Raw genomic sequence first — 24,031 nt, forward strand, 5'->3', positions numbered from 1 at the left:
TTTGGTAGGCACTGGGCCTACTACCTGCTTTTGCTATTCTCTGAGCCCACTGGGCATGCTGACAGATAATGCTGCCTTTGTGTGTATGGGGGTGTATGTGGGTATGCCCACGGGATGTATGAGAAGCCACACCCACGTGTATACATTAGGGGGCCACAGCTCAATGCAGAATAATGCTCCCTGTCACATTCTCTGCTTTACTCAGTGATACCATCTCTCACCGAAGCTGGAGCTCACCAGTTGACTGGACTAATGGCCCATTGAGTTCCTGGGGTCCTCCTGTCTCTGCCTCTCCCCAGGCTAAGATTATGGGCACACACTGTCACACCTAGATTGTTACATAGGTGGGAGGGATCCTATGTAAGATGAACTTAGGTCCTCATGCTTGTGTAGCTAACAATTTCCCAAGAGCCATCTCCCCAGCCCCAAACCATGCTGCTTTGCTAACCATGTTCGAAGTACTACAATTATCCATCACCGCACCAACATAGAAGCCACTGTCATTTACCTATTTATCTGTGCCAGGTCCTTCCTTTGACAAAGCAAAACCACGGTCCTGTTTGCCAGGACTAGAGCCTCACTCTTTCTGCAGAGAGAAAGGAAGGACAATCCCACTACCATTCAGAAGAAGAAGCAAGTGAAGGTCTACAGAAATCGCTATCATGTTCTCAAATGCTCCAGGTCACACTTGAGAAAAGGTTGGCTATGGTAGCAAAGAATGATTCCATTGTAACTGCCCTCTGGCTGGCACTGAGGAAGAAGAGGCCAGAGGTGATCTTGTGCCTCAAGACTAAACTGGATGGAGTTCAGTGTAAAATTGATGAAAGGTTTTTGTTTGTTTGTTTGTTTGTTTGTTTTCTCAGACCGTTTCTCTTGATGAATAAAATCAACACAAAGGGAGAGCCTGTGATCGCGGGTCACGTGGCCCCCTGGTGCCAGGTGCAGGACTCCAGAATCAGCCCCGCGGCTGTCCTTTCCTTTGTGCCATTGGAGAGGGGGTGCTTTTTGAGACGGGGTCTTGCCATGTAGCCCAGGCTGGCCTTGCACTCCCAGCCCTCTTTGCTCCACATGGCACATTTGTTATGGTAGGTGACCTTGGCCTTGAGAATCACCGGGGATGCTGCCGTAGTGTTTGCGACCTCTTCTGATTCCCATACTGAAACCTAATGGAGGAGCACTGGTCAAGGGTCTTTGTGAGATGACTGGGTTGGTGTTAGAAAAGAGCTCCAGAGAGCTAGCTCCCTTTAGAGCAGTGGCCCTCAACCTTCCTAATGCTGGGACCCTTCAATACAGTTCTTCATGTTGTGGTGATCTCCCAAACATAATTTTTTTCATTGCTACTTCATAACTGCAATTTTGCTACTGTTATGAATCATAATGTAAATATTTTTGGAACCAGAAGGGGTAGTGACCCACAAGTTGAGAACCACCACTCTAGAGGGCTGGAAGTGACAGTAGCACACGTCATGAGATGGGATTGATTAGACCAGTCGGGGCTTGAGAGTTGTTCAGTGGTTCTAACGACAGGGAAGGATGCCCACAGCAGCTCTGCTGGAAAGAGGCATTCGCCAGCAGGGGGAATAGGCAGGCAGGCAGGCAGGCAAACATTCTAATTTTTTCTCAGTTCTCTTTATATCTAGTGTGCACCTCACCCCCACCCCTGTCAAAGGTGCTGTCCACTCGGGAAGTCATCTCCCTTCAGTAACCCTTCTTGGAAATGCCCCCACAGACCCTTCCAGAGGGGTTCCTCTTAGTAGTTGCTTCCAGATTCCTTCAACTTGACCATCAAGAGGTTGCAAGGAACCATCCTTGAGCCCAAAGTGGGTCCGCATTAGACATAGAATTTGATAATATTCTGACTAGGAGTTTTCTTGGTCCCAGGAGAAATTTGGGGGTTTTTCTTCTAGCTGCACAAATGGACTAAGACACATTTATCTTTTTTTCCTAAGAAAAAGCAAAGAGAGATCTGAAACGGGCCATATGTCATGCATGAGGTCCACGTGGTATTATAACACAAATATCATCTGTGAATGTACTGTAGGACGGGAGAGATGGCTCAGTGGTTAAGAGCCCTGACTGCTCGTCCAGAGGAGCTGAGTCAGATTCTCAGCACCCAGATGGTGGCTCACAACAGCCTGTAACTCTTGATTTAAGGGATCTGATGCCCTTTTCTGACCCCCTTGCATATTGCATGCACATAGAGCACAGACGTACACTGAAGAGAAGAGAGAAGGAAGAAAGAAAGAATGAATGAAAGGAAGGAAGGGAAAACTACATTGTCATAGCACCAGACTTGGATTATAATTGGCTTTCATTGGCTAAGACTTGTAAATGAAAACTAAGTTGAGACCCAGCTCCACAAGCTTCCTACAGTCCGTCTACCCATAGAGCCCTCCCCTTCCTTCTCGCTTCCTTTCTCACGCTGCCGCTTCACATTTCGTTCTTTCTTCATAAACTTACTCATTTTTCCAGCTGTGCGGGTTCTGACGGTAGCCTTGCACTTCTGTTTCTAGTCCTGTAAGCCTTGCACTTCTGTTTCTAGTCCCGTAAGCCTTGCACTTCTGTTTCTGGTCCCGTAAGTTTTTGATTTCGCTGGAATGCAGCACTCAATGGTCTTGGCTTATTTTGAAGAATTAAATATAAAAATAAGATTGAAAGGGTCAACGCAAAACACAGCCCTTGCTCCAAGGGAATGCATGAAAGATTCTTTGCAGCTACGTGAAAGAGCCCGCGGCAGGGAACAGGCGTGGAAGCAGTTCTGAAGACAAGCTTCACTGCAAAAAAAAGGTTATCTAAACTTAGCTATGACCTTAGGATGAATAAGGTCATAACTTCATAGGTTTACCAAGAACGTTGGTGCAGACCCTGGCCAGAGAGGTTGTGGCAGAGCAACAAACTCTGTTTCCTGTTTTTTTTTTTGTTTTTGTTTTTTTTTAACGCTTAAAACAAGCAAACAAACAAAAACCACTATCTTAGTGTTGGACTGGTGGAAGTGAGAGACTTGCTGAGCAACACATTTCTAAGGTTGTATGTAACTTAGAAGTGGGTAACTATAAACAGCTGGGGAGAACTTTGACCCTACCCCCAACACTCCATCTCTCCCCAGACAAGAAGTCAGTTCTGTTGTGCAGAATGTAAGACACAGATGAGGCTTTTCCAGGGAGCTTCAGTTCACACAGGATTAACACAGGATTTCTTCTAGGGTGTGTGTGTGGTGGGGGGAGGGAATGGCTTTTCTCCGAACGGTGAGTGTCCCGGGGGACCCCGGATGAACATCTAGAAGTCAAGTCAACAGCAATTCCGTGTCACTAGCGCAGTGATTGGCAGGAGGTTGGTCGATTCCCAGGCGTTCCTTTCCTGAGTTCTCTATCCACGCTTACCTTTCTCACCCTAAGCAATGCTCAGGATCACAACTCAATCAGAACACAAAGTTGCGACGGCAACCACTAGAGGCCTCTAGCTTTGCCTGTGCCTGGGTCCTGGCTCCGCCCTCCGGGAAGGACCTGCAGTTTGTCAAGCTGGTGGGTGGGGCGCGCACTAGGCCCCGCCTCCTACGTAACCTCCCCGCCCTCACCCGCGAAGCGCTAGGGCCTCTTGCGCCGTCTTCTCTGCTCGTTCTCGGCTGCTCAGCTGCACCATGGCGTTCGTGACCAGGCAATTCGTGCGCTCCATGTCCTCCTCCTCCGCGGCCGCTGCCGCCAAGAAGATCCTGATCAAGCATGTGACGGTCATCGGCGGCGGGTTGATGGGGGCGGGCATCGCTCAGGTGAGCGGGTCGCGCGCCCCGGGTGTCGTGGAAGTCGTTCGAAACCGGCCGAGAAGGCGCGGCATGCGCCCCTGTCCCAGATCCAGAGCTTTTGGCCCAATTCTTATGTGCACGCTGCCCCGGGCCAGTGAAGGCTCGATAGAGAGCGCTACTGCACGCGTGCACGCTGGAATAGGTTGTGCAAAGTTCTGTGTGTAGAGTTGCAGAGTATTTGCCCACCCCCGGGCGCAGACAGGAGTCCGTTGAGATGATTTCTTTTAATTTTGTTTATTTAAAAAAATATTTATCCGGTTGTTGTCTGGGCAGTTTTGTTTCCAAGTGTCCTGCCTCTCCCCGCCCACATTTCGTTGGCCTTCACTTTTGTAACAGTTTGGAAAGTCACCTAGTGGAAGTTTGTGGAGTTTCTGGGACTCTGCCCGGTGCTGGGCCAGGCAGCTTTGACCTTTGACCTAGTGCCCTGGCTGCAGAAATCTGTGTGAGTGCCCAGCTCTGAACCCCATGTGAGTGGGAGACAGAGATAGACGCAGAGGGCTCTGGAAAGTTCCTAATCTCTGATCGGCTTCTGTAGGACTTGGCCTGGTGCCAGCTAAGGGATAGTTCAGGATCAAGTGCAGTTTGGATACCATAATCCGTGCAGTACCTTTTCTGTTAATGGTTGCCTTTCTACACACCTTGGAGAACTATGTCCTCGCTATTACATTCTTACCTTTTTAGGCCTTTGCAGCTTGAGTTTTGTGGCAACGGAGGGTAGTATGCTTACCTAGTTTTAATTCGGGAGGGTCAGTATCCAAATGCATACTTGCGTGTTTGCTTTAAACATGTTAGTCAGTTAACTTGATTGCAGTTTTCTTCTAAAATATGCTTGTTTGTTTGTTTGCAATACATGACTGAACTGGAGAAACTGTAGCTAGCTAGTCTGCACTTATATCCCTGTATACCATCCAAACTTCTCAAGGCTGTGGAGGAGGAGATTGGCAGACCAGGTCCAAAAAAGCAATGTATCCTTTAGGAAATGTTTAACAACATCTTAGTAATAAGATAATAGGGTTTTATGCCTCCAGTAACAATGTAGGGAAGGACCTAGAAACACTTGTGGATTATAAACTAACTAGAAAGCATTACACAGCTTTTGTACAAATGCAGGTTGCTCTGTTCTGTGGATGCTGTGCCCATCCTTGACCCCAAAAAAGTGTGTTGTCCTACCTGAGGACCTGCACAGGAAACCCTTAAAATTACGTAGGTAAGATGGTAGAACCTGAGGAGAGGAAGGAAAGTGATTGACATGCTTAGGGATCATAGACCTGTGAATTAAATACTTGAGTAGCTGGACCAGGGAGCATGTATGGAGCCTTCAGAGGAAAGAGGAAAAGCTGCTTACCTCCTGGCAGAACTTTTTGAATTAAAAAAAAGTAACAAAGACCCAAAGTCTACATAGCGGGCCTTCACAAGGAGCAGCAGTTCCTCCAGGTCGCTTTAGGTGACAGCTCTGGGCCTGCAGGGAAAACTGCCTTCCTGTGTAGTGTCTCTACTATGTTTCCAGTGGTTTAGCTGGTCCATTTCTTACACACGACCTTGTAGTAAGCAGTTCTAGGGTGTGCCATCCCTTTCTTTTGGGGGGGAAAAAAACGCCAATCCACAGTGGACAATTTTTTGGTACAGGGTAATAAATCTTTTTTGCCTCTAGCGCCAGCGGTGGTTAATTATTAATTGATGTGTTGAGCAAAGGAAGTCGGATGGTCCGCAGGATGGTGCTAACGTGGAAGTTGCTTTATCTCCGCACTTCAGTTTCTCCCGAGTAGGCCAAGGATGCAAAGCCAAGTTGGCTTTGGAGCAACATGGAAAAGGAGTGAGGGAATCGGCGCACACGTCGCTGTCGGTGCAGTCATCCTGTCCCATTTTGTCCCTCATTTCCACTTTGGTTCCTCAGCGTTGATGCTGAGGGAGGCTCATTGGGTTTAGACGAGCAACACTGATCCCTGCTTCCCGTTCCATCTTGCTCATTTCCTGACACAGATACCAGCTGGCGCTGCGGTTTGCTCAGGGACTGCTGAGCAGGACAGTGCCTTTCATTTCATTATGCCACCTGAGTGGCGCCACGGAGGTACAAGCACTAATTAGCATCTAGGTTACCACCGCCCATCACATTTGGCCCCCGTTTCTCTCGAATTCTCTGTGAAGCAGCTTAAGTCCAGTGGCAGTTCTGTTTCTGGTTTTGACTAATTGATGTGCTCCAATTTGTGCTGAATGATACGGAAAAAAAGGTGTAAGTAAATTTTTATGCCCCCAATACATTTACCAAATGGTTAAGTAATTTTAGACAAATGGGGTTCCAGGCTGAGCTACATTTGGCCAGAGCGTAGGCCATTAGTGCGTATGTACTTTCTAAGAGTGTCTACATTGCCTTCCATTTGTTTGTTTGTTTTTAAATTAAGGGGGGAAAACCTCTTAGACTGCAGATTAGTATTTAAGAACATTGACCTGTTTTATGTGTTTGCCTCTTGTAGGCTTCTGATTTGGTACTGACTGCCGATTAATCTTCAGCCAGATGTTTAGGCTGGCAAAGAGGCTCGCAGCATTAAATGAACTTTGAGTGGAGACAGATTGCCTTTTGCTATGTCAAGAAAGAGGGAGGAAGTTGAAAGCTCTGTGTTTCTCAGGTTGAGAGAAGAGCCCTTTCGAAGCTTTACTTCGGCTGTTTTATATTTATAACAGTCCAGAAGGCTCACACCCTTCATTAAATGACTGGGCTGCCTGGGAATAGTGTTTGAGGGACTTTTTCTGGCTCAGTGTGTTTAGTGTCTTACACTTTGGGGGCAGAAGTTTGAGCTTGTGGAGATTAGGAGTAAATTCATCTCACCAAAGGAAGCCCCAAAACTTGTGTGGTTTGTGTGCTTGTATGTGTGTGTGCTCGCACATGTGTGCGCATGCATGCGTGTGTGTGTGTGCTTGAACATGTGTGTCCTTTTCAACTATCCAAAGATGAGCTGGCTAGTAGCTCCGGGATGAAGCTGTGTGACTAATCTCAGCGTTCCTCCATGTGAGACGGGAGGTGAAGACAGGAAGCTCCGGGACCGGCTAGTTTGGAGTATGAAACACGGTAGGAGAAAACTAACTCCCAAATGTTATCCACTGATCTTTTTATGGACACTATAGCGCCTGCATGCAAACACACACACACTGATTTTCTCATGGACACTATAGCACACACACACTATAGCACCCACGCACGCACACACGCACACACACACACACACACACACTGATCTTCTCATGGACACTATAGCACACACACACACACACACACACATGCACGCACACACACGTGCATGCTACAGTGAACCTCTGGAAGTTAGAGAACAGCGTCTGCCTTTGAATATTGTGCTAGGATTGGGAAGCAGTCAGAAGTCGGATATGATGATAATTTTATGACATTGGGAGTTCGTGGGTAGACTGTGGTGTTGATGAAGTAGAGCCCTCCTGGTGTAGGGTTCCTAGAGACGTTCGTTGGAGATGTGCTGAGCGTGCCAAGAGACTGGTATTGTGCCAGTTGATGCTTCTCTCTTGGGTTTACCATGTAAGTTATGCTTCAGAGATCCTGATTCAATATTAGGATGCGTTTGCAAAAGTACACAAATCTGGCATGCTTCTGCCTGGCACGGTTACGTGGTCCTTTGGCTGGAGTACTGGGGTCTTTGACAAGTGTGCTATTCACTGGGCCTATTTTTACAGCTCTGAAGGACCCTTGTCTAAAAATACTTCCTCTTTGGCTGAGTCTGCTTTCCAACGGGCCCAGGAAAGTCATGGAGCTGAGGACATAGCCTTCAAATAGTTGTGTGTGTGTGTTTCAGATAGTTTGCCCTCAGTGTCTTACAGTGAATACAGGCCACCCTAATATAAGGCAAGAGTTCTCAATGGCTTAAACCGCAGTCACCAAGAACCGAGAAAAGTCTTGTTTATTACAACACTGAATAAATAATGGGGGAAAAAAAACCCAAAAATGGCCTTGCTTCTGCTGTGGTTTACTCTTCACTCCCAGCCCCATCCTTTCCAGACAGTAGGATCCCAGGTGGTGCCATGGTATAACTCAGGAAGCCCGAGTGCTGGTGTTATGCTTGCACCCCAGATACTGAAATCCTTTTCTTAAAGCGGCTGTCTCACATTTGTGTGTGTGTGTGTGGTGTGTGTGTGTGTGTGTGTGTGTGTGTGTGTGAGAGAGAGAGAGAGAGAGACAGAGACAGAGAGAGAGAGAGAGAGAGAGAGAGAGAGAGAGAGAGAGAGAGAGAGCATGTGCATATACACACATGCGCTTGCCAGGAAATACATACTGAGGTCAGGAAGAACCTGAAGGAGTCAGTTTTCTCTCTACGCCACATGAGTCCTGGAAGTTTGAACTCACATTACCAGGTCTGGCCACAAGCGCCACTACCTGCTGAGCCATCTTCCCTGTTGCCTTAATTTCTTTTCTAAATCCTACCCCTCATTAATGTCATTATGCAACTATCAGGAGATATCATAAGCTACCTCCCAAAGAGATCTGTGGCTTTATCTGTCTTTAATCCCCCAAGCGTCTCCCCTAAAACTGAAACTTCTGATTCTCCAGTAATACCATTTTTAAGTTTTTGAGGGCTCTCTAATGGCATTATTTTGCCTTCCACCAACAATACGTAAGAATTCTTCTACATTTCCTTGCCTACAGTTTTGATGAATACATAGCTATTATTTTAATTTTCATTTATTTTTGATAATTTCATACATGTACAAGATATATTTTGGTCCTCTCTCCCCCAGACCCCTCTCCTGCTTTCACAGCGATTTCTCTTTGAATAGCCTACTAAATCCATCCAGTGCTGCTGGTGTGCACAGGGGTGTGAGACTCTCCAGCTACTAAATCCATCCAGTGCTGCTGGTGTGCACAGGGGTGTGAGACTATCCAGCTGAGCTCAGACAACCTACCAGCGACCACATTCCTGAAGAAAAAGGCCTCTCCCTTCCCTAGTAGCCATCAATTGCCAATAGCTCCTCCCCCATGGGTATGGAGCCTCACGATTTCATCCCTGAACCATGCTGGAATATTTTCTGGCTCGATCTTATGCAGGTAACCGTAGCTGATAGAAGCTCATGAATGTAGCAACCACACCGTGTCCAGGAAATACCAACACTCCCTTTCCTCCAGTTCACCCCTATCATGTTCCCCAAGCCGTGTGTGTGTGTGTGTGTGTGTGTGTGTGTGTGTGTGTGAATATAAATGTCCTATTTAGGGTTGAACGCTTAGCTGCTGCTTCTACTCAGCACCAGATACCAGTAGATATTAACTGAGAGGTGAAGTTTCTCTGGCCACTGTTGAGAGCGCCACTAATCTGTGTGCATAAACGTCACATTAGAAGGTCGCTAATGAGATGTCCCGTTAGCAGGGCAATAGTTGGCCTTCCTCCAGGGCCTGCGACCTGCCAGAGGCTTTTGACCAGGTTTACAGTACCAGGCATGAGTCCCCTCTGGTAGAGCAGGTCTCAGGTCAGATCATAAAGCAGTTGTTCCTCCCCATAGCAGTCATTCCACAATTAGGCCAGGCGACACCTCTTGTCAGGTGGCTCTATTGTGGCACGTAGGTCTGGGGGAGCCCGCTGATGACTTTTCTCCCCTGGTAGCCAGCACAGCACCTTCTTTCTGGTCCTGTGAAAATTAGACAACAGGAAGGAAGACTGTAGGCCACCTTCAGCTTCATCTCTCCATGTCCTACAACAAAGTGTGCTATGTCCTCAGCAATAGCGTCTTAGTTATGGCGGGCAACCAAGAGCCATGACAACAGTCTGTGTTGTTTGGGCTGTTATAACCATAGCTTGTAAGGCAGTATTCCACACCTGGTACTGAGTTTCATTTAATAACCCATGTCTTTTGGGCAAAGTATTGTGCACCAATGCAGGGTAACTTTGTTCAAAATTCTTTACTTTTTTTAAAAAAATAGTTTACAAGGTAGTGGGTTTCCTTCGGGCTTTCGTACATCTTCAGTTTCTTAGTCAGCTCTCCTCCCACCTCTCCTTTCTCCCTCCTCCCTGACCCCATGTCCACTTAGACTTCCAGCGCCCAGTACTTCCCCCACCTCTGCTTTCATCTCACCTGTATCCTGCCTCCTCCCTTCCTTAAGGCCCCTTTCCCTCTCTTCTCTCATGGACCCTTCTAGCTTCCTGTCCTCTGCGGACACTCCAAATCGGATACCCAAGTTTAAAGGTTTGAATCTGCAGGGCACTTAGCCATAGCTCTTCTAATGGACGCGATGCTTGGGGATTTTCGCAGTGTGCTCTTGGGTGGACATTAGCAGACCCACGTGTCTCCTAGTGGACTCTCCTCTTCTCTGACCTTGTTTTGGTTACTGGTCAGTCGTAAGCTTTTCTAGGGAGGGGTTCATGGCTAAAAACATTTGAAAGGTGCTGTGGTTGGCCACCGTGCCAGGTGATCTGTAACCCCGGTCAGTAAAAGCTTTGTTGATCTCTGTACAGTAGCGAAGAACTCCGGTGTCTTAGTCCTCCACACGGTGGGAGGAATCTCTGGGTCTGTGTCGGACAGACAGGCATAAGCAGCAGGGTTCCTTTGGTAAACGGGACATGACACATTGACCGGCTAGACTAGAGTGAACTAAACACATTCCACTTGGAAATCACAGGCGTGGCGGTCAAAGGGCACAAAGAACTTGAGTTTCTCTTTAGGCAGCAGGCGGTGCTTGCTGCGTGGTTGCCCTCCCACCTGCATTCCAGCCGCCAGGGGTGGAAAGACCACCCCTCTGCTTATCAGAATAGCTTCTGCCCTTAACTCCTGTCTCCTTTCTGACTGTTCTTCTCATGCCAATGATGTGATTTCTCGCAATTCTAAAACACGTGGAGAGTCTTGTAAGGTTTGAGGGAAAGGGTTTCTAAGAACAAAAAGCAGTTATGGTTTTTTAAACACTCGTTTCTAAAATAATTTGCAAGTTGAGACTTTGGAAAAGCAGATGAGCTGTTATTTTCGGAAGTCTCTCTGTGCTGGGGACACTAGGCTGGGGGGCAGGTAAGATGTGGCTGTGGCTCCGGAGGGACCTGTCGTCTGCTGAAGAAGAAACACAGGTAGGAATGGCTAATCATAAGAAAGCTGCCGACTGGTGGCCCACTCTGCCCTTGATGCGCTCACACAGATGGGAGTTTGAATAGCCCAGTGTTATGTTACAGTTCTTTTTAAATTTTCATTTTTGGGGACTGGAGAGATGATTCAGTGGCTAACAGCACTTGGTGCTCTTGCATGGGCCTGAGGTTTGGTTACCGGCACCCACATTGAGCGGTTCATAACCAGCTATAACCCTAGCTCCCCCACAACCTTCTGGCTTCTGCAGGCATCTGAATGCATATGGTGTACATACAGACAAGCAGGCAGGCACACAAAAATAATAAAAACAATTGCTTTGCTTTGCTTTTTGATGAAGAGTGGTACAGCGCTGAGGTCAAATCCAGGACCTTCTAACATGCTGGGCATGGGCTCTACTGCGGGCTATATCCTTAGCCCAAGGAAACTTGTGTTTCTATTTTTTGGAACAGAGTTTTAGTTTGTAAAGACCATTAAATAAAGATTTAAAATGCAAGGGTGAAGAATCAGAGGCATCGAGGAAGAAAGTAGACCACACTGAGAGCATGGGGTGTGCTTCTCACAGGAGACTCTCCCCGAGAAAACATTTAGGCAGTTAAAGTTATTCTGTGACAATAGAATGTACCTTCTAATGATAAAGAAAATGGGATAGTAAAGTGTGTGCGTGTGTGCGTGTGTGAAGACAGATGGTATGTATAGCTCTACATATATGAAATTTACAGCTACTGGAAATTCCAGTTGTCCTGTGGATAGGGGCGTGCCTGAACTACCTAGGGCTGTGCTTGTAGTGACAGTGACTTCAGTACCTGGAGTGGATGATGCAATGGCCCTCCAATCATCCCCACAATATCAAAAGTACTGTTGGCCAACTCCTCAGATTTTATCACTCATCTGTCACAGTTGGAATTTCTCCTGCCTGTTGACCAAACTTGAAAGTTTTAGTGAGAAAACAAACAAAAATCCCAAAACAACCTTGTCATTTTATGTTCAGATTCTGGGGTTGGAGGTACCGTTGTGGAATGGAGCGGCCACTGAGAGTCATCGGCTCGCTGGCTCAGTGCTCGACTGTGATTTTTCTCCTGCAGTGGTTCCCATAGATGAGCTGCTGCTTCTGTACATCAGAAGAGGCACAGTGAGGTGACTTCCTCCTCTAGGGATAGGGAGGAGTTTCGTTAACGGGGGGACGGCCTCTATGCTGGACTCTAAAGGCTGAACTGGAGTTCCCCGCAGCTGCACATGCACACACAGGGGAAAGAACATGTCTGGCAGAGGAAACCTGGGTGCGGATTTGGGGGAGGGGGAAGTACTGCGTGACTCAGGAAAAATGTGGGCTCAGGTTACCCTGCTCTGAAATGTTTGCGCTTGAACAGTTGCCTCAAGGAAAAGACCTAATCAGTTTAGATATTTTAAACATTAAATCAGACACATTAAGAACCCATCTGAAATAGCTTGCTTTGGTGTAAAGTAGTAGCAGTAAACACCTTGCTATCAGGTTTTGAAACAAATGATACCGGTTGAGAGACTTCATGGAGAGGCTGGCATTTGAACCGACTTTTTAGTAATGAACGAAACTGTTGGACAAAACTTAAAGATGACCGGAGAGGCGACTTTGGGGGTAAAGTGCTTCCTGTGCAGATGGCCAAAGTTGGGGTCCCTAGAATTCATATACAATCCAGGTGTGCGACAGCTCACCTGCAGTTCTGGCAGTCCTGCCAGCAAGCTGGCGAGCCACATCAGTCCAAACAGGGAGCTGCAGGTTAAATAACAGACCCAGATTCAGTATAAAAGGTGGAGAACAATCACGGAATACACCACATGTCAACCTAGGGCCTTTTCATGTGTGCATAACACACACACACACACACACACGGAATATACCACATGCCAGCCTAGGGCCTTTTCGTGTGTGCATAACACACACACACACGGAATATACCACATGCCAGCCTAGGGCCTTTTCGTGTGTGCGTAACACACACACACACACACACACGGAATATACCACATGCCAGCCTAGGGCCTTTTCGTGTGTGCATAATACACACACACACACACACACACACACACACGGAATATACCACATGCCAGCCTAGGGCCTTTTCGTGTGTGCACAATACACACACACACACACACACACACACACACATGGAATATACCACATGCCAGCCTAGGGCCTTTTCGTGTGTGCGTGACACACACACACACACACATGCACACACACGGAATATACCACATGCCAGCCTAGGACCTTTTCGTGTGTGCATAACACACACACACACACACACACGCATACATGCACTTGAAAATGCATATATACTATATCATATACACTTTTTAAAGGGGGACAATTAAAGATGGGGTTTAAGAAAAAGTAGTGTGAGAAAATTCTATTCCGCAGAACAGTGGGACCAGCACTGTTAGAGAGCTGGCTTTAGGGGTAAGATGGTGACAGCAAAGGGTAGAACATGTTGGTGTCAGGTATGGTTGGAATTACAGGAATGATTGACATTTCAGACGGAAGGGCTGTAGAGCCAGGAGAATATTGAAAGTGGGGTTTTGAAGGAAACCTTTGTTAAAGAGAGTCAGTTCAGGGCCCAAAGGAGGCACACGAGGAGTTTACAGCTTCAGAGTGGAAATTCTGATTGACCTTTCATCTCTACAGACATTGACGTTGGTAGATGTTGAGGTCAGTAGCACTTCTGGAAGTTTCTTGTGCCCTAGGACAAGCAAAGTAAGAAAATACGTTAACACGAACATACTTACTTCCAAGGAAGCAGTCTTTTCAGAGCAAACAGAAAGTGCAGCAGCTCCAATGGATTCACCGTGGGGGACCTTTATGTCACACAGCCTGGGCTTTTTGGCTTACACTAGGCAGTCTTTCTCATGCATGCTCTGTTATATGTAGTTCTATATATGGTTTTATGCATTGCATGTCTGATTAGTATCCTATGCACACTTTGTATGTTAATAAGGATGGACATTTTAGTGCTGTAGTGAGCTGGAGGTAAATCGTCATCAGCTCTGAGTGCCTGTGACCCCTCACCAGTGGCCACATTTTGTTGGGCTAACATGGGGTTTTCTAGCCTTCCCTTTTACCAGTTGACTTTCCCTTGTATGCTGACTTTGCAGCCGTTGTTTAAGGTCCACCCTGTTCTCCCACCTCCACATAAAATATGACAGGGAAGGATGAACATGGATTAACTATAGGTTAACTATAGATTAACTATGAGCTGCCACTGTCTCAATATGTTTTCTATTCCTCTAAAGAAAAGGGGTTTGTGTAACTCCTTATTCTGTCTGTTGGAATGCCCTGGGGCAGGCAGCCAGATCTGGTGAAGGTTTTGTCCTGCTTCAACCCATGCTAGAGTGTGGGAGGGAAGGTGGATTCATCCAGGAGAGAAGCAAGAGAGAGCCACACTCACTCCATAGCGTCCTGTTCTATAGAGATGGACCCCCTCCTACAGAAGACTTTTGTCTAACGCATCTATTCCCATAATCTTCTGGTCTTCCCCTTCCTGTACCACTCATTGGGACCAAAGCTGAACACAAGGTTCGGCGGGAAAACTATATTCAGACTACAGTAGCCATTGGTAGTTTATCTGTAATTCTTGTAGCAGTAACAGAAGAGGGAGCTTGGAGCCGAATTCGGGTCCTTTATAAGAACAACAAGCCCTCACCACTGAACATCTCTCAAACCCCTGGTCTAATTACTTTAAACAAAATAATTATAACACACAGGCGCGTGCACACACACACACACACACACACACACACACACGCTTTTGGTCCTGAAGACTGAACCCAGGGCCACACGCATACTAAGCACGTCCATCACCACTGCATTGGATTTCAAGCTCCTGGTGTATTCGAGTCTTGCAAAGCTCAGCTAAGAGCCTGCCGGTGACCAGAAGCCTTACTGGTAACATCAGTTCACACAGATGTTGCGTGTTACGCATATTGGACACAGTGAAAATGTAAGACCCTGAGAAATTCCCTTAGAACTGCCAGAGTGGACTTGCACCATCCCATGGTGTGGCGCTCCCACTGTGGGATTCCACCTGTGGGAGGACTCAAGCGCAGTGTGCACTTGGGTAACCTCCTGAAGTTATGATTTGATATTTCATCTTTATTTTCATTTCTCTCTACTGCCAGTGGGGCCATGTGTGGGCAGAGCCTGTGAGTGTAAGTTTTGATAACTTTTAACTGCCTGGGTCATACTTTCCCTAGGGAGTCTATTTCTTCATTGTTTAAGTTTGCTCTGGCACTTGGTTACTCTCGTCTCCCCTACCCGTTCTTATCTCCTTTCCACCCATTTCAAGTCCCCACCCACACCCCCAGTTCCCTCTCCCATGTTCATGCCTTTTTACTTTCTTTTGTGACCCACTGAGTGTAACCAGGGCCATCTGAGTGATCATGAACATGGGATTATGCAGCGCAGCCTGGTGGACTCACCAGTGAAGAACAGGCGTTGATGATAATGACTCCTCTTCCATAGCCCGTCAGTAGCCAATAGTACAGCACGGATGGGTAGCGCCCCATGCGCTGCTTCCAGTCCATGACTTGCTGTTGACTTGTCCAAAGCCCACCCCCAGTGATGTACTCTCTCCAACAAGGCCACACCTCTTAAACCTCCAGAAGCAGCCCCGCCAACTGTGACCCAAATGTTCAAATACATGAGCCTACGAGGGACATTCTCCTTCAAACCACCACACCAGGAGATCAACTGTTAAGAAAGAGTTGCTGGTGGTGGTGGCACACTTGGGGGGCAGAGGCAAATGGATGTCTGTGAGTTCGAGGCCAGCCTGGTCTACAGATTGCCTGTCCAAGACAGACAGAGAAACCCTATCTTGAAGCGCCCCCCCCCCCCAAAAAAAGAAAGAATAAAAAGAAAGAAAGGAAAGAAGAATCACTTGGGAGCCTCTAGCCATGCCTGTGGGGAGCTATCATGATAGTTTCATTTTGGTGGGAGACCTGCCATTAAGTGGGTGGCACCATTCCCTAGGCTTGGTTTGTGGACTGCATAGAAAGGAGAAAGCTGGTTGATCACTTCCATTTGCTGCTCTCTGCTTCCTGACTAGGACATAGCAGCTGCTTCAACATCCTACTGTGACTTCTCCAGAATAAGCCCTTCTTCCCTTAAGTGGCTTTTATCGCAGCAGCATGAGAGGTGGCTAATACACAATGTTTCTTGAACTTTGATCTTCAGGCTTATTTATCTATTTTGTGTGTGTGTGTGTGTGTGTGTGTGTGTGTGTGTGTGTGTGTGTGTGTGTATGTGTGAGGTGGGGGAAACCCAAAGGTTTTATAAGAATTTTATAACTTGGGTTTCCTTTTTTCAATCAATGATTCTGGAATTAAACATAGTATGTTCTGTATGATATGGGGGTGCGTTTTCAGCACTCACGAGATCTGAGACATCAGTGTCCTTTCTACCTTTGCATGCACAATATTATTTGTGCCAGGTGAAGTCACAGCTTCTCTTTCAGTGACATTTTGTAAAGGTTGAGAGAAGAAAGCGGGAGGAAGGGCAGTCACAGGCATGTGATAATGAGTTTGGAAGGACTTTGGGCCCATAGAACTGAGCTTCCCAGCTCAGCACAGTGTTACATTGTCATAATTATGCTTGATGGAAGCCATATAATTGTAGACTTATTGTTCTAGTTAATTTCTGGGTTGTGTGACAACTTTTCCGGGGGAGATGCAACACCCACAGTCTGCTCATTCCAGACAGGAAGACCAGGACAGACCAAAGTACAGATACTACCAAAGTCCAACTTGGTGAACCTTGGGTTTTATTGAGGTTACTTACAGGGATATGGGTGAGGGGTTTCCTACAGGAGCAGAGATGACTCTAAAGGGAGCTGCATCAACAGGGCCCACGCCAGCATGGGTGACTGTTCACAAGGCTAGGAACCTGGAGCACACTGCACAGACAGCAGGCAGTTCAGCGGGTTGGAGAGTGTCCTTTCTAGGTGCCGCAACTGGCCTGAACCTCTTCCAGGCAGCGCAGCTGGCTTCTGCTTCTTCCAGGCAGCTGGTCTGGTCTGAGTCTTTTTGTATAGCTCAGCTTGCCTTGGGGAATCTCCTCAGTTTGGCTTTGTTGAGTCTGAGGAGGGGCTCTCGGCTTTCATTACTTCCTCTGGCATGGAGGGGTCTAGAGAATTTGGTCAGTTTTAGGGACATCCTGAAGCTATTTTGAGTTGTTTACCTTCCTGCTTAAGGAGCCTCCTCCTGCAGGATGCAGGGTTGGAGCGTGTCCTGTAACTCTCTCTGTTGAGCAGGCCGACCTCGAACTCACAGAGATCTGCCTGCCTCTGCCTCGCAAGTGCTGGGACTAAAGGGGTGCACTACCATCGTCAGGCAGAGTTTTAATCTCAGAGAAAAAACTGTTTTAATCTCAGAGTTTGAATCTTAGAGAAAAAACTGTTATACAACACTCTGTAAGTTTCCGTTTTTCTTCATGCATCAAATGGAACAGTAAGGTTAGTTTCATAGGGACTGTTAACGTGTATCAGAACATCAGTGGGGGAAACTGGTTTGTTACTTAGCAGGACTTTTAGTGGTGGTATTGTTACCAAGCCTGCAGTAGTTACTATCCTCTTTCTTGAGTTGGAAGAGAATATACATTTAGTTTCTATTTTATAAACGCTATTTTATGCTATTGTATTTTGAAAACTGATTATTTTAGCAGATCGTCAAAATGTCATGTGTGCCTCTGATGTTTCCAGGAAGACAGGTCCGGGAGCCAAGCAGATTCAGAACTTAATCCTGGCTTCATGGCTTCACTGAGTAGTTGTGGGCAAGGCTCAGCCTCTTTTGTATTGATGGCATCTTTTGCTAAATGGATGTTATTTGCTTCCCCAAACCTGTTGGGTTAGTCAGAAATAGTCTTGGGAAAATGCAGCCTTGATCCTGGCGCTCAGCAGGTTCTCAGTACATACCCCTTCCAGTTCTTGTTACATTTTTTTCTCTTTTTAAAAGGATTTATGTTTTTCTGTTGGTTGAGAGTTGGTGTGGAATGCTACTTCCAATGGTTTATACAAAAAAAAAAAATCCGATAAGTCCACCAGTAATTCAGGAAAAAGCATGCTGGCTCTCAGGAGGCCTTGGTGGCTTAGCCATACTTTAAGTTGTCTGAGTGGGTCAGGCTAGTCTGCAGTGAGAATCGTGCAGCTTTCTGGATTTCACTGAGGCACAAGCCAGACTGCCAGCTCCAGCATCCATTTCTGCAGCGACCCATTTAGACTGACTCACCAGTGAGAGGGTGTCATGATCACGTCGGAGTGACTCGGTGTAAATCTCTGGCTTATTTCCCACTGGTGTGTGATGAAGCCTGGGTGGAGTGAAGTGGTAGAAGCAAGGAACACTGGTCTCCTAATCCCATGGATATTGTATGAAGCATGAAGCATGTGATGTGTACCAGGCCATGTGTTATTTATGGGCCTGACTTTGAGGTTTGCAAAGGTAGATTAAGACATGACGTTGCCCTCAAGTAGCTGCCGGCCTGTGTCTCTAGGGCCCTTCTGTTGGAAGGGACTGTATGGAACCTGAGCATTTAGATGGTGTTGGTCTTGGTATCAGTCAGCGCCTCCTGGGTCTTCTGAATCAGCGAGACATAAGCAGTGATTTATACAGAGTCACCCTGACATGTTCATGTAACTTGCATGTCATATTTCACTCTCCTGGAACACTGCCTGGAGGTGTAGTTTCCCTGTGATTGAGCAGCTGTGTTTGGCCAGTTGCGTGCACAGCACCCGTAGGTTTCCTTTGCTCTGCTTAAAGATGCGAGGCTGGCACCACTCGACTGAAACCCAACAAAAAGTGCTCGGTCAGTCAGAGGTGGCTGTTGTGACCAGGAAGATGCTTTTTTAGAAATAACACCTGCAGTCTCACCTCAAGGGAGACCTACTTGTTTAAGGATTAATGCTTGCTTCCTGGGGTGCGAGCCATTGTGGGTGCTTGCTCCCTGAGTGCTGGGCCATCGCAGGTACTTACTCCCTGGGGTACTGGGCCATCGCAGGTACTTGTTCCCTAGGTGCTGGGCCATCACAGGTACGGCCCTGGGTGCTTGGCCATTGTGGGTGCTTACTCCCTGGGGTACTGGGCCATCGCAGGTACTTGTTCCCTGAGTGCTGAGCCATTGTGGGTGTACTGGTAGACCAGAGGCTTCATTTTGGGTAGTTTGACGCTTTCACAATTGAGATTATAAACTCCCCATGTAGGAGGCTTTCTCCACCATCGCTCTTGGTTGCCATTCCCGTCTGCTTGGCACTATCTTGTGCCATAAGTATTTAATCCACTCAACTCTAAGCTGGAAAGACCTGGGCAGTTTCCTGGTAGAGACGAAGAGGGGGACATTGGGTTGGGACGCAGGTGGGTAGGAGTTCAGGGATCCTCTGTGGTCCCCTCAAGGAACCATCTAGGGCAGAAGTCAAGAGAAACTATGTGAGAACGACTTGTTTCAAATGGCATCGGGATGGTATTTCAGAGGAGCCAAGACAAGAGCAAAAGGGTCCCCAAGGCAGCCGCTTATTTGTCCCCGCTTTGCCGGTCACAAACCTCCATTGGTGGCCATCACTCCTGTCGGTCCAAGTCAGTGACTTATCACAACTGCCAAACACAGAGCAGTTCAGTTACCTGCCTGGCCCAACCAGGAACTTGAAATGTGTTCATTTCTGTTAAAGTTTCTCTACTAGCTCTTCCCAAACCAATGAGGGACCACAGGACCCACATTCTCCTGGTGGCAGTTTGCTACTGCAAAGGGTAGGGCCACTGGGGTATGTCACCTATCAGGCGAGAGGAGTCACATTGGACACGTGCAGTTCCCTCGGCAGCCAGATGTGGCACGACATATAAAGGATGTCCATAGGGGCACTAGCGAGAGACTTGGTACCCAGGATTTTTACTGGATGCTAGACATGATATCACCCGCTACCTGGCACATTCCAAATTGCACTCTCTCGGGAGAGCCTGCAGCAGTATAAGGTGCTTTGTCAGAGGATGGAGGGAATTCTCTCTACACCCAAGTTCCAGATGTGAGTCCAGGGTCAGCTTCGCGAGCAGCCTTCCTGAAGGCAGAGTGGGTGCTGTGTCAGCTCCGTTCTATACTGCGTCTAAATTTGCCCTGCCTATTCACCTTGAACTTACTGAACTGGAGACTGATTTGTGCAGGATTCGAGTTGTTGGCTCTTGGCCTTGGCTTCTTAGAGAGAAGCTGGGCTGGGTCCGTGGGTGTTCTGCTTTGGCGAAGAGTTTGGCCTTACACTGACAGCTGAGCTCACTGTGTACGTCTGTCTTCTATCAAGATGACTCATCCTTCTTGTCCCCTTTGTCTTGATCTGTCAGTCCTTGAGTCTCAACAACGTTTTCATTCTGTGGCTCTCAGGCATTGGGATGCTGAAGCAGCCCACAGGCCATGCAGGCTCGGACCTGTTCGGCTGTGTGGGAGAAACCCTGGATGTCATTGTATTATGAAACCTGCCTTTCAATCTTGATTTTGCATTGGACATCTTGCTTTGGGATTCGAACCTGTTTACCTTTAAATGCTGCTCATTTGTTTCTGTTTCTTTCCCTCTTTATTGTCTGCTTTGAGTTTTAGTTGCTTGGCTTCAAGAATCTTCCATGATGACAGTGGTTTAAGACTTGCCATTTTTGCCTTACTTCTTGGGCCGTCCACCCCTCTTGCCATACCACCAGTGTCCATGGGTCCTAAGGCTGGGGCTTTAATGAGTACTGTGGGTCCCAACGGGCCTCTCATCAGTGCTGGCTGTCACGTCATGTCTGCGGTAGGCTAGGTGTCCTTCTGCTCCTATGCTGACTTGATTGCCTTGCCCCTGTATGTAGGTGAATCAATGACCGATGTCTTAGACAAACCAGCAGGAAGTTTGTCTAAAGAGCAGGATGGTCCTCGCCCAAGCTTTTGGCAGCCTGTTTAAAGGGGTCGATTTGACGCAGACAGTGTATAAACCAAGCTGGTTGTTAACTCGTTAGCTTTGCTCAATATACCGTATCTGGGGGAGGGAGGGACAGAGAAGGCGGGAAATCAGGAATCCCCACCCCTGTAAACTGGGTGACATTGGGTGACATAGACTTTGCTCCCTTTTAAATTTTGTCTTCAGATAGCTCTTGGGGACAGTCTTTTTTTTTTTTTTTGTCTTGGGGATTAGGATTTTAAGTTTCACCTACTTCTGATTTAAGGGCTGCAGAAGCAGGAAACAAAGGGGACCGAGGGAGGCAGAGGGGTGGAACTGCACCCCATCTCCAGCTCTAAGGAGAAAATGCAAGCTCCTTTTTGGAACAACGGGTAGTTGGGCTCTATAGGAAGGGGCCTTCTGTGGCCTTCACACCCTGCGGGAGGTTTTACCGCTGTGCGTCATGTGGGAATCTGTTGTGGGGTTTATGACCATGCCAGGCAAGAAGTAGAAGGCAAGAGTGGTAGAAGTCACGTGGAATATTGAAACGGACTCTTTTTCTTTAAACTTTTGTTTTTCCCATTAGGTGGCTGCAGCGACTGGCCATACGGTAGTATTGGTGGACCAAACAGAGGACATTCTGGCAAAATCCAAGAAGGGAATTGAGGACAGTCTGAAAAGAATGGCAAAGAAGAAGTTCGCAGAAAACCCTAAGGTAAGTTCTTATCAGTGTCCCTAAGACCAGTCCTCTGACGGCTCCACCTTTGTGGTGGGCGGGGCAGGGGCGGGGCTTTACCTTATCGCGTGCTTGTGGCTAATTGTGTAAAACTACGCCTGTTTAGACCTATGTAATTTGCCACTAAACATTCCACTGGGGCTGATTAGAACGCAGAAGGAGTCAACCATTTTGCTGTTGGGGAGGTGCTAATGCAGTGCTTCTCAACCTGTGGGTCGTGACTCCCTGGGGGTGGGGGGTGTCAAAGAACCCATTTGCAGGGGTCACCCAAGACCATGGCCGGCAGGGCCCAGTGAATGCTCTCTTCCCCCTCTTGTCTGCCTAGGCTGGCGACGAGTTCATGGCGAAGACCCTGAGCTGCCTCTCCACCAGCACCGACGCAGCCTCCAGCGTGCACAGCACGGACCTGGTGGTGGAGGCTGTCGTGGAGAATCTGAAGTTGAAGAATGAGCTGTTCCAGCGGCTGGACAAGTTCGCTGCCGAGTACGTGACCGAACCTCCTGCCCTGGCTCTTGAGCTTCCGGCTCTGACAGCCGACCCAGCTCTCTGCTCCCCAGCACCTCTTGATAGGTTCCCTTCTCCCATCCTTGTCCGTAGGAGGGGTCTAGTTGCCTGTGGTTAGATGGAAAATCTGTTCAGTGTCGAGCCTGAGTGTTTCCTGTAACCACTAGGGGGCGCAGACCTTTGTGTGATTTGCTAATAGAAGACGCGGAGGCGACTCCTTCCAGGGCTGTGGGAGTCTAGAGGGCACCAGACACCAGACAGCGTGTTTTGTTTCTCGTGTTTTTTTTTTTTAATGATTTTTTCTTATCTTTTAAAAAACAATCTTTTCTCATTTTACATACCAATCCCAGTTCCCACTCCCGCTCCCTTCACCTTCTTCCCCGCCACCCCCCATTCACTCCTCCCAGAGGGTAAGGCTTCCAGTGGGGAGTCAACAAAGTCACCAAGGTGGTTGTGCTGCCCCCTGGCGGCCAGCACTGATAAGGCCTCAGATGCTGGCCAGAATGGTTTAATTGAAGGCATTCTGCCTTCCATTTGTGCAATCAATCTTCAACACTCCTGTTTACAGTTTTATCTGGGGGTTAGTTACAACTCTCTTGGGGGCATTAAGTGAACACCGAATCCACCAGGTTCCCATGAGGATAGCAGAGAAAAGACAGCCACGTCCGGGTCATGGAGGAGTGTCCAGGCCTGTGGGGGCCTCTGGTGTCAGTAAGATTATGCACAGGTGACAACAGTCTAGGGTCACAATCTAGGGCCTCCTAGATTTAGCTAGCTTTTGGCAGTTATGACAGCTGACCAATTAACTGACATGTGCTTGACTTGTGACCTTCTTGACTATACTTCTCTCTTCATCGTTAGACCTAAAAGGTGGCGTAAGGTTATATGCAAAAGTAATTCTCAGGGAAACAGGTGATCTGTGACTAAAGAGAAACTCTTGTGTATCGACTCGCTGGGCTGTGTGTGGGAGAGGCCCTGGTTCTGTCTTGTCCTCTATGTAGCATTCTGCTGACTGTGTCCATTTAGCACAGCAGAAACATATGACAAAGAGGACACTTCCGGTACTGGGCTTGGCTCTCAAGGCAGCGAGGAGCCTGGCAAAGTTGCCCTTCACGCTTCTCCTTAAGCAGGTTGGCCTTGCTGCCAGGTTGCTCCTTGGCAGCGAAAAGTCCAGCTGCCCCCTGGTGTCCGTGGAGGAACACGAGAGGAAGGGGGAAGGGCACCACTTCCTTCTCCATCTGACCTTGGGATGTCCTGAGGTTTACAACCTGTAATTTAAGGTTTCTGAGGTAGAAAATTGCGAAGACCTTCCCAGTGCTACCTTGGCTTTTAAGTAACCGGCCGTGGAGGTGGAGAAAGGTACCCCTGCCAGTTCCTTGAAAGCAGGCTCGCCTGACCTGAGACCTCAGAGAGCCTCATCCCTTAGCTGCTTACCCATTTCAGCCATCTCCCCACACTGCCAAGACAGTGTCTTCTCAAGTCCAAGGCGACAGCCTCCACCTCACAATCCTCCTGCCTCAGCAACCCCTGTGCTAGGATTGCAAGTGTAGGTGACCACTCCCAGGCTGGCCTCTCCTTTACCCTCCTTTCTTTTCCAAAGTTCTGAATTTCTTTCTTCCCCAGATGCTTTCTTTTTGCTTGCCCCTGAATTTGGACAGACTATATTGCTTTAGAGAGTCAGGGACCCCCCTCCTCTGCCCTGAGAATCAGGTCGGAAAGGGCCACTCTCCTTGGATACTAAGACCAGATCCAACTGGGCTAAAGGACGTCCTGCTGCTTTGTGAGCTATCCACAAGGTGGCGCTGCAGGAAAGCCAAACCATCCAGCCGGGAGTATTTGCTCCCCACTATATTCTGATCTTAACAAATTAAATTTTGAGAAGGAAAAAGAAAAGAATTGGATTTTAGTCTCAAGGCAGTATGGAATTTGTAAGTTGAGATTTATAAGTTAAAATTCTTGGCATATTAAATAAATAGAAGTGCTTTTTCAGGATGGCCTGTGAGCACA

General features: G+C 47.7%; 1 protein-coding gene across 1 annotated transcript in view; it reads left to right on the plus strand.

The window, feature by feature from the left end:
* Window positions 1-3,569: 3,569 nt before the first annotated feature.
* Window positions 3,570-24,031, plus strand: part of Hadh (hydroxyacyl-CoA dehydrogenase) — a 34,612-nt gene continuing 14,150 nt past the window's right edge. The window contains exons 1-3 of the mRNA XM_048456741.3: window positions 3,570-3,766; window positions 21,371-21,499; window positions 21,846-22,003. Of these exons, the coding sequence (XP_048312698.1) occupies window positions 3,638-3,766; window positions 21,371-21,499; window positions 21,846-22,003 (416 nt within the window). The 5' untranslated portion in view covers window positions 3,570-3,637. The remainder of the gene's footprint in view (window positions 3,767-21,370; window positions 21,500-21,845; window positions 22,004-24,031) is intronic.

Source organism: Myodes glareolus, chromosome 17 (assembly GCF_982192425.1).
Source record: "Myodes glareolus chromosome 17, mMyoGla1.1, whole genome shotgun sequence".
Lineage (NCBI taxonomy): Eukaryota > Metazoa > Chordata > Mammalia > Rodentia > Cricetidae > Myodes > Myodes glareolus.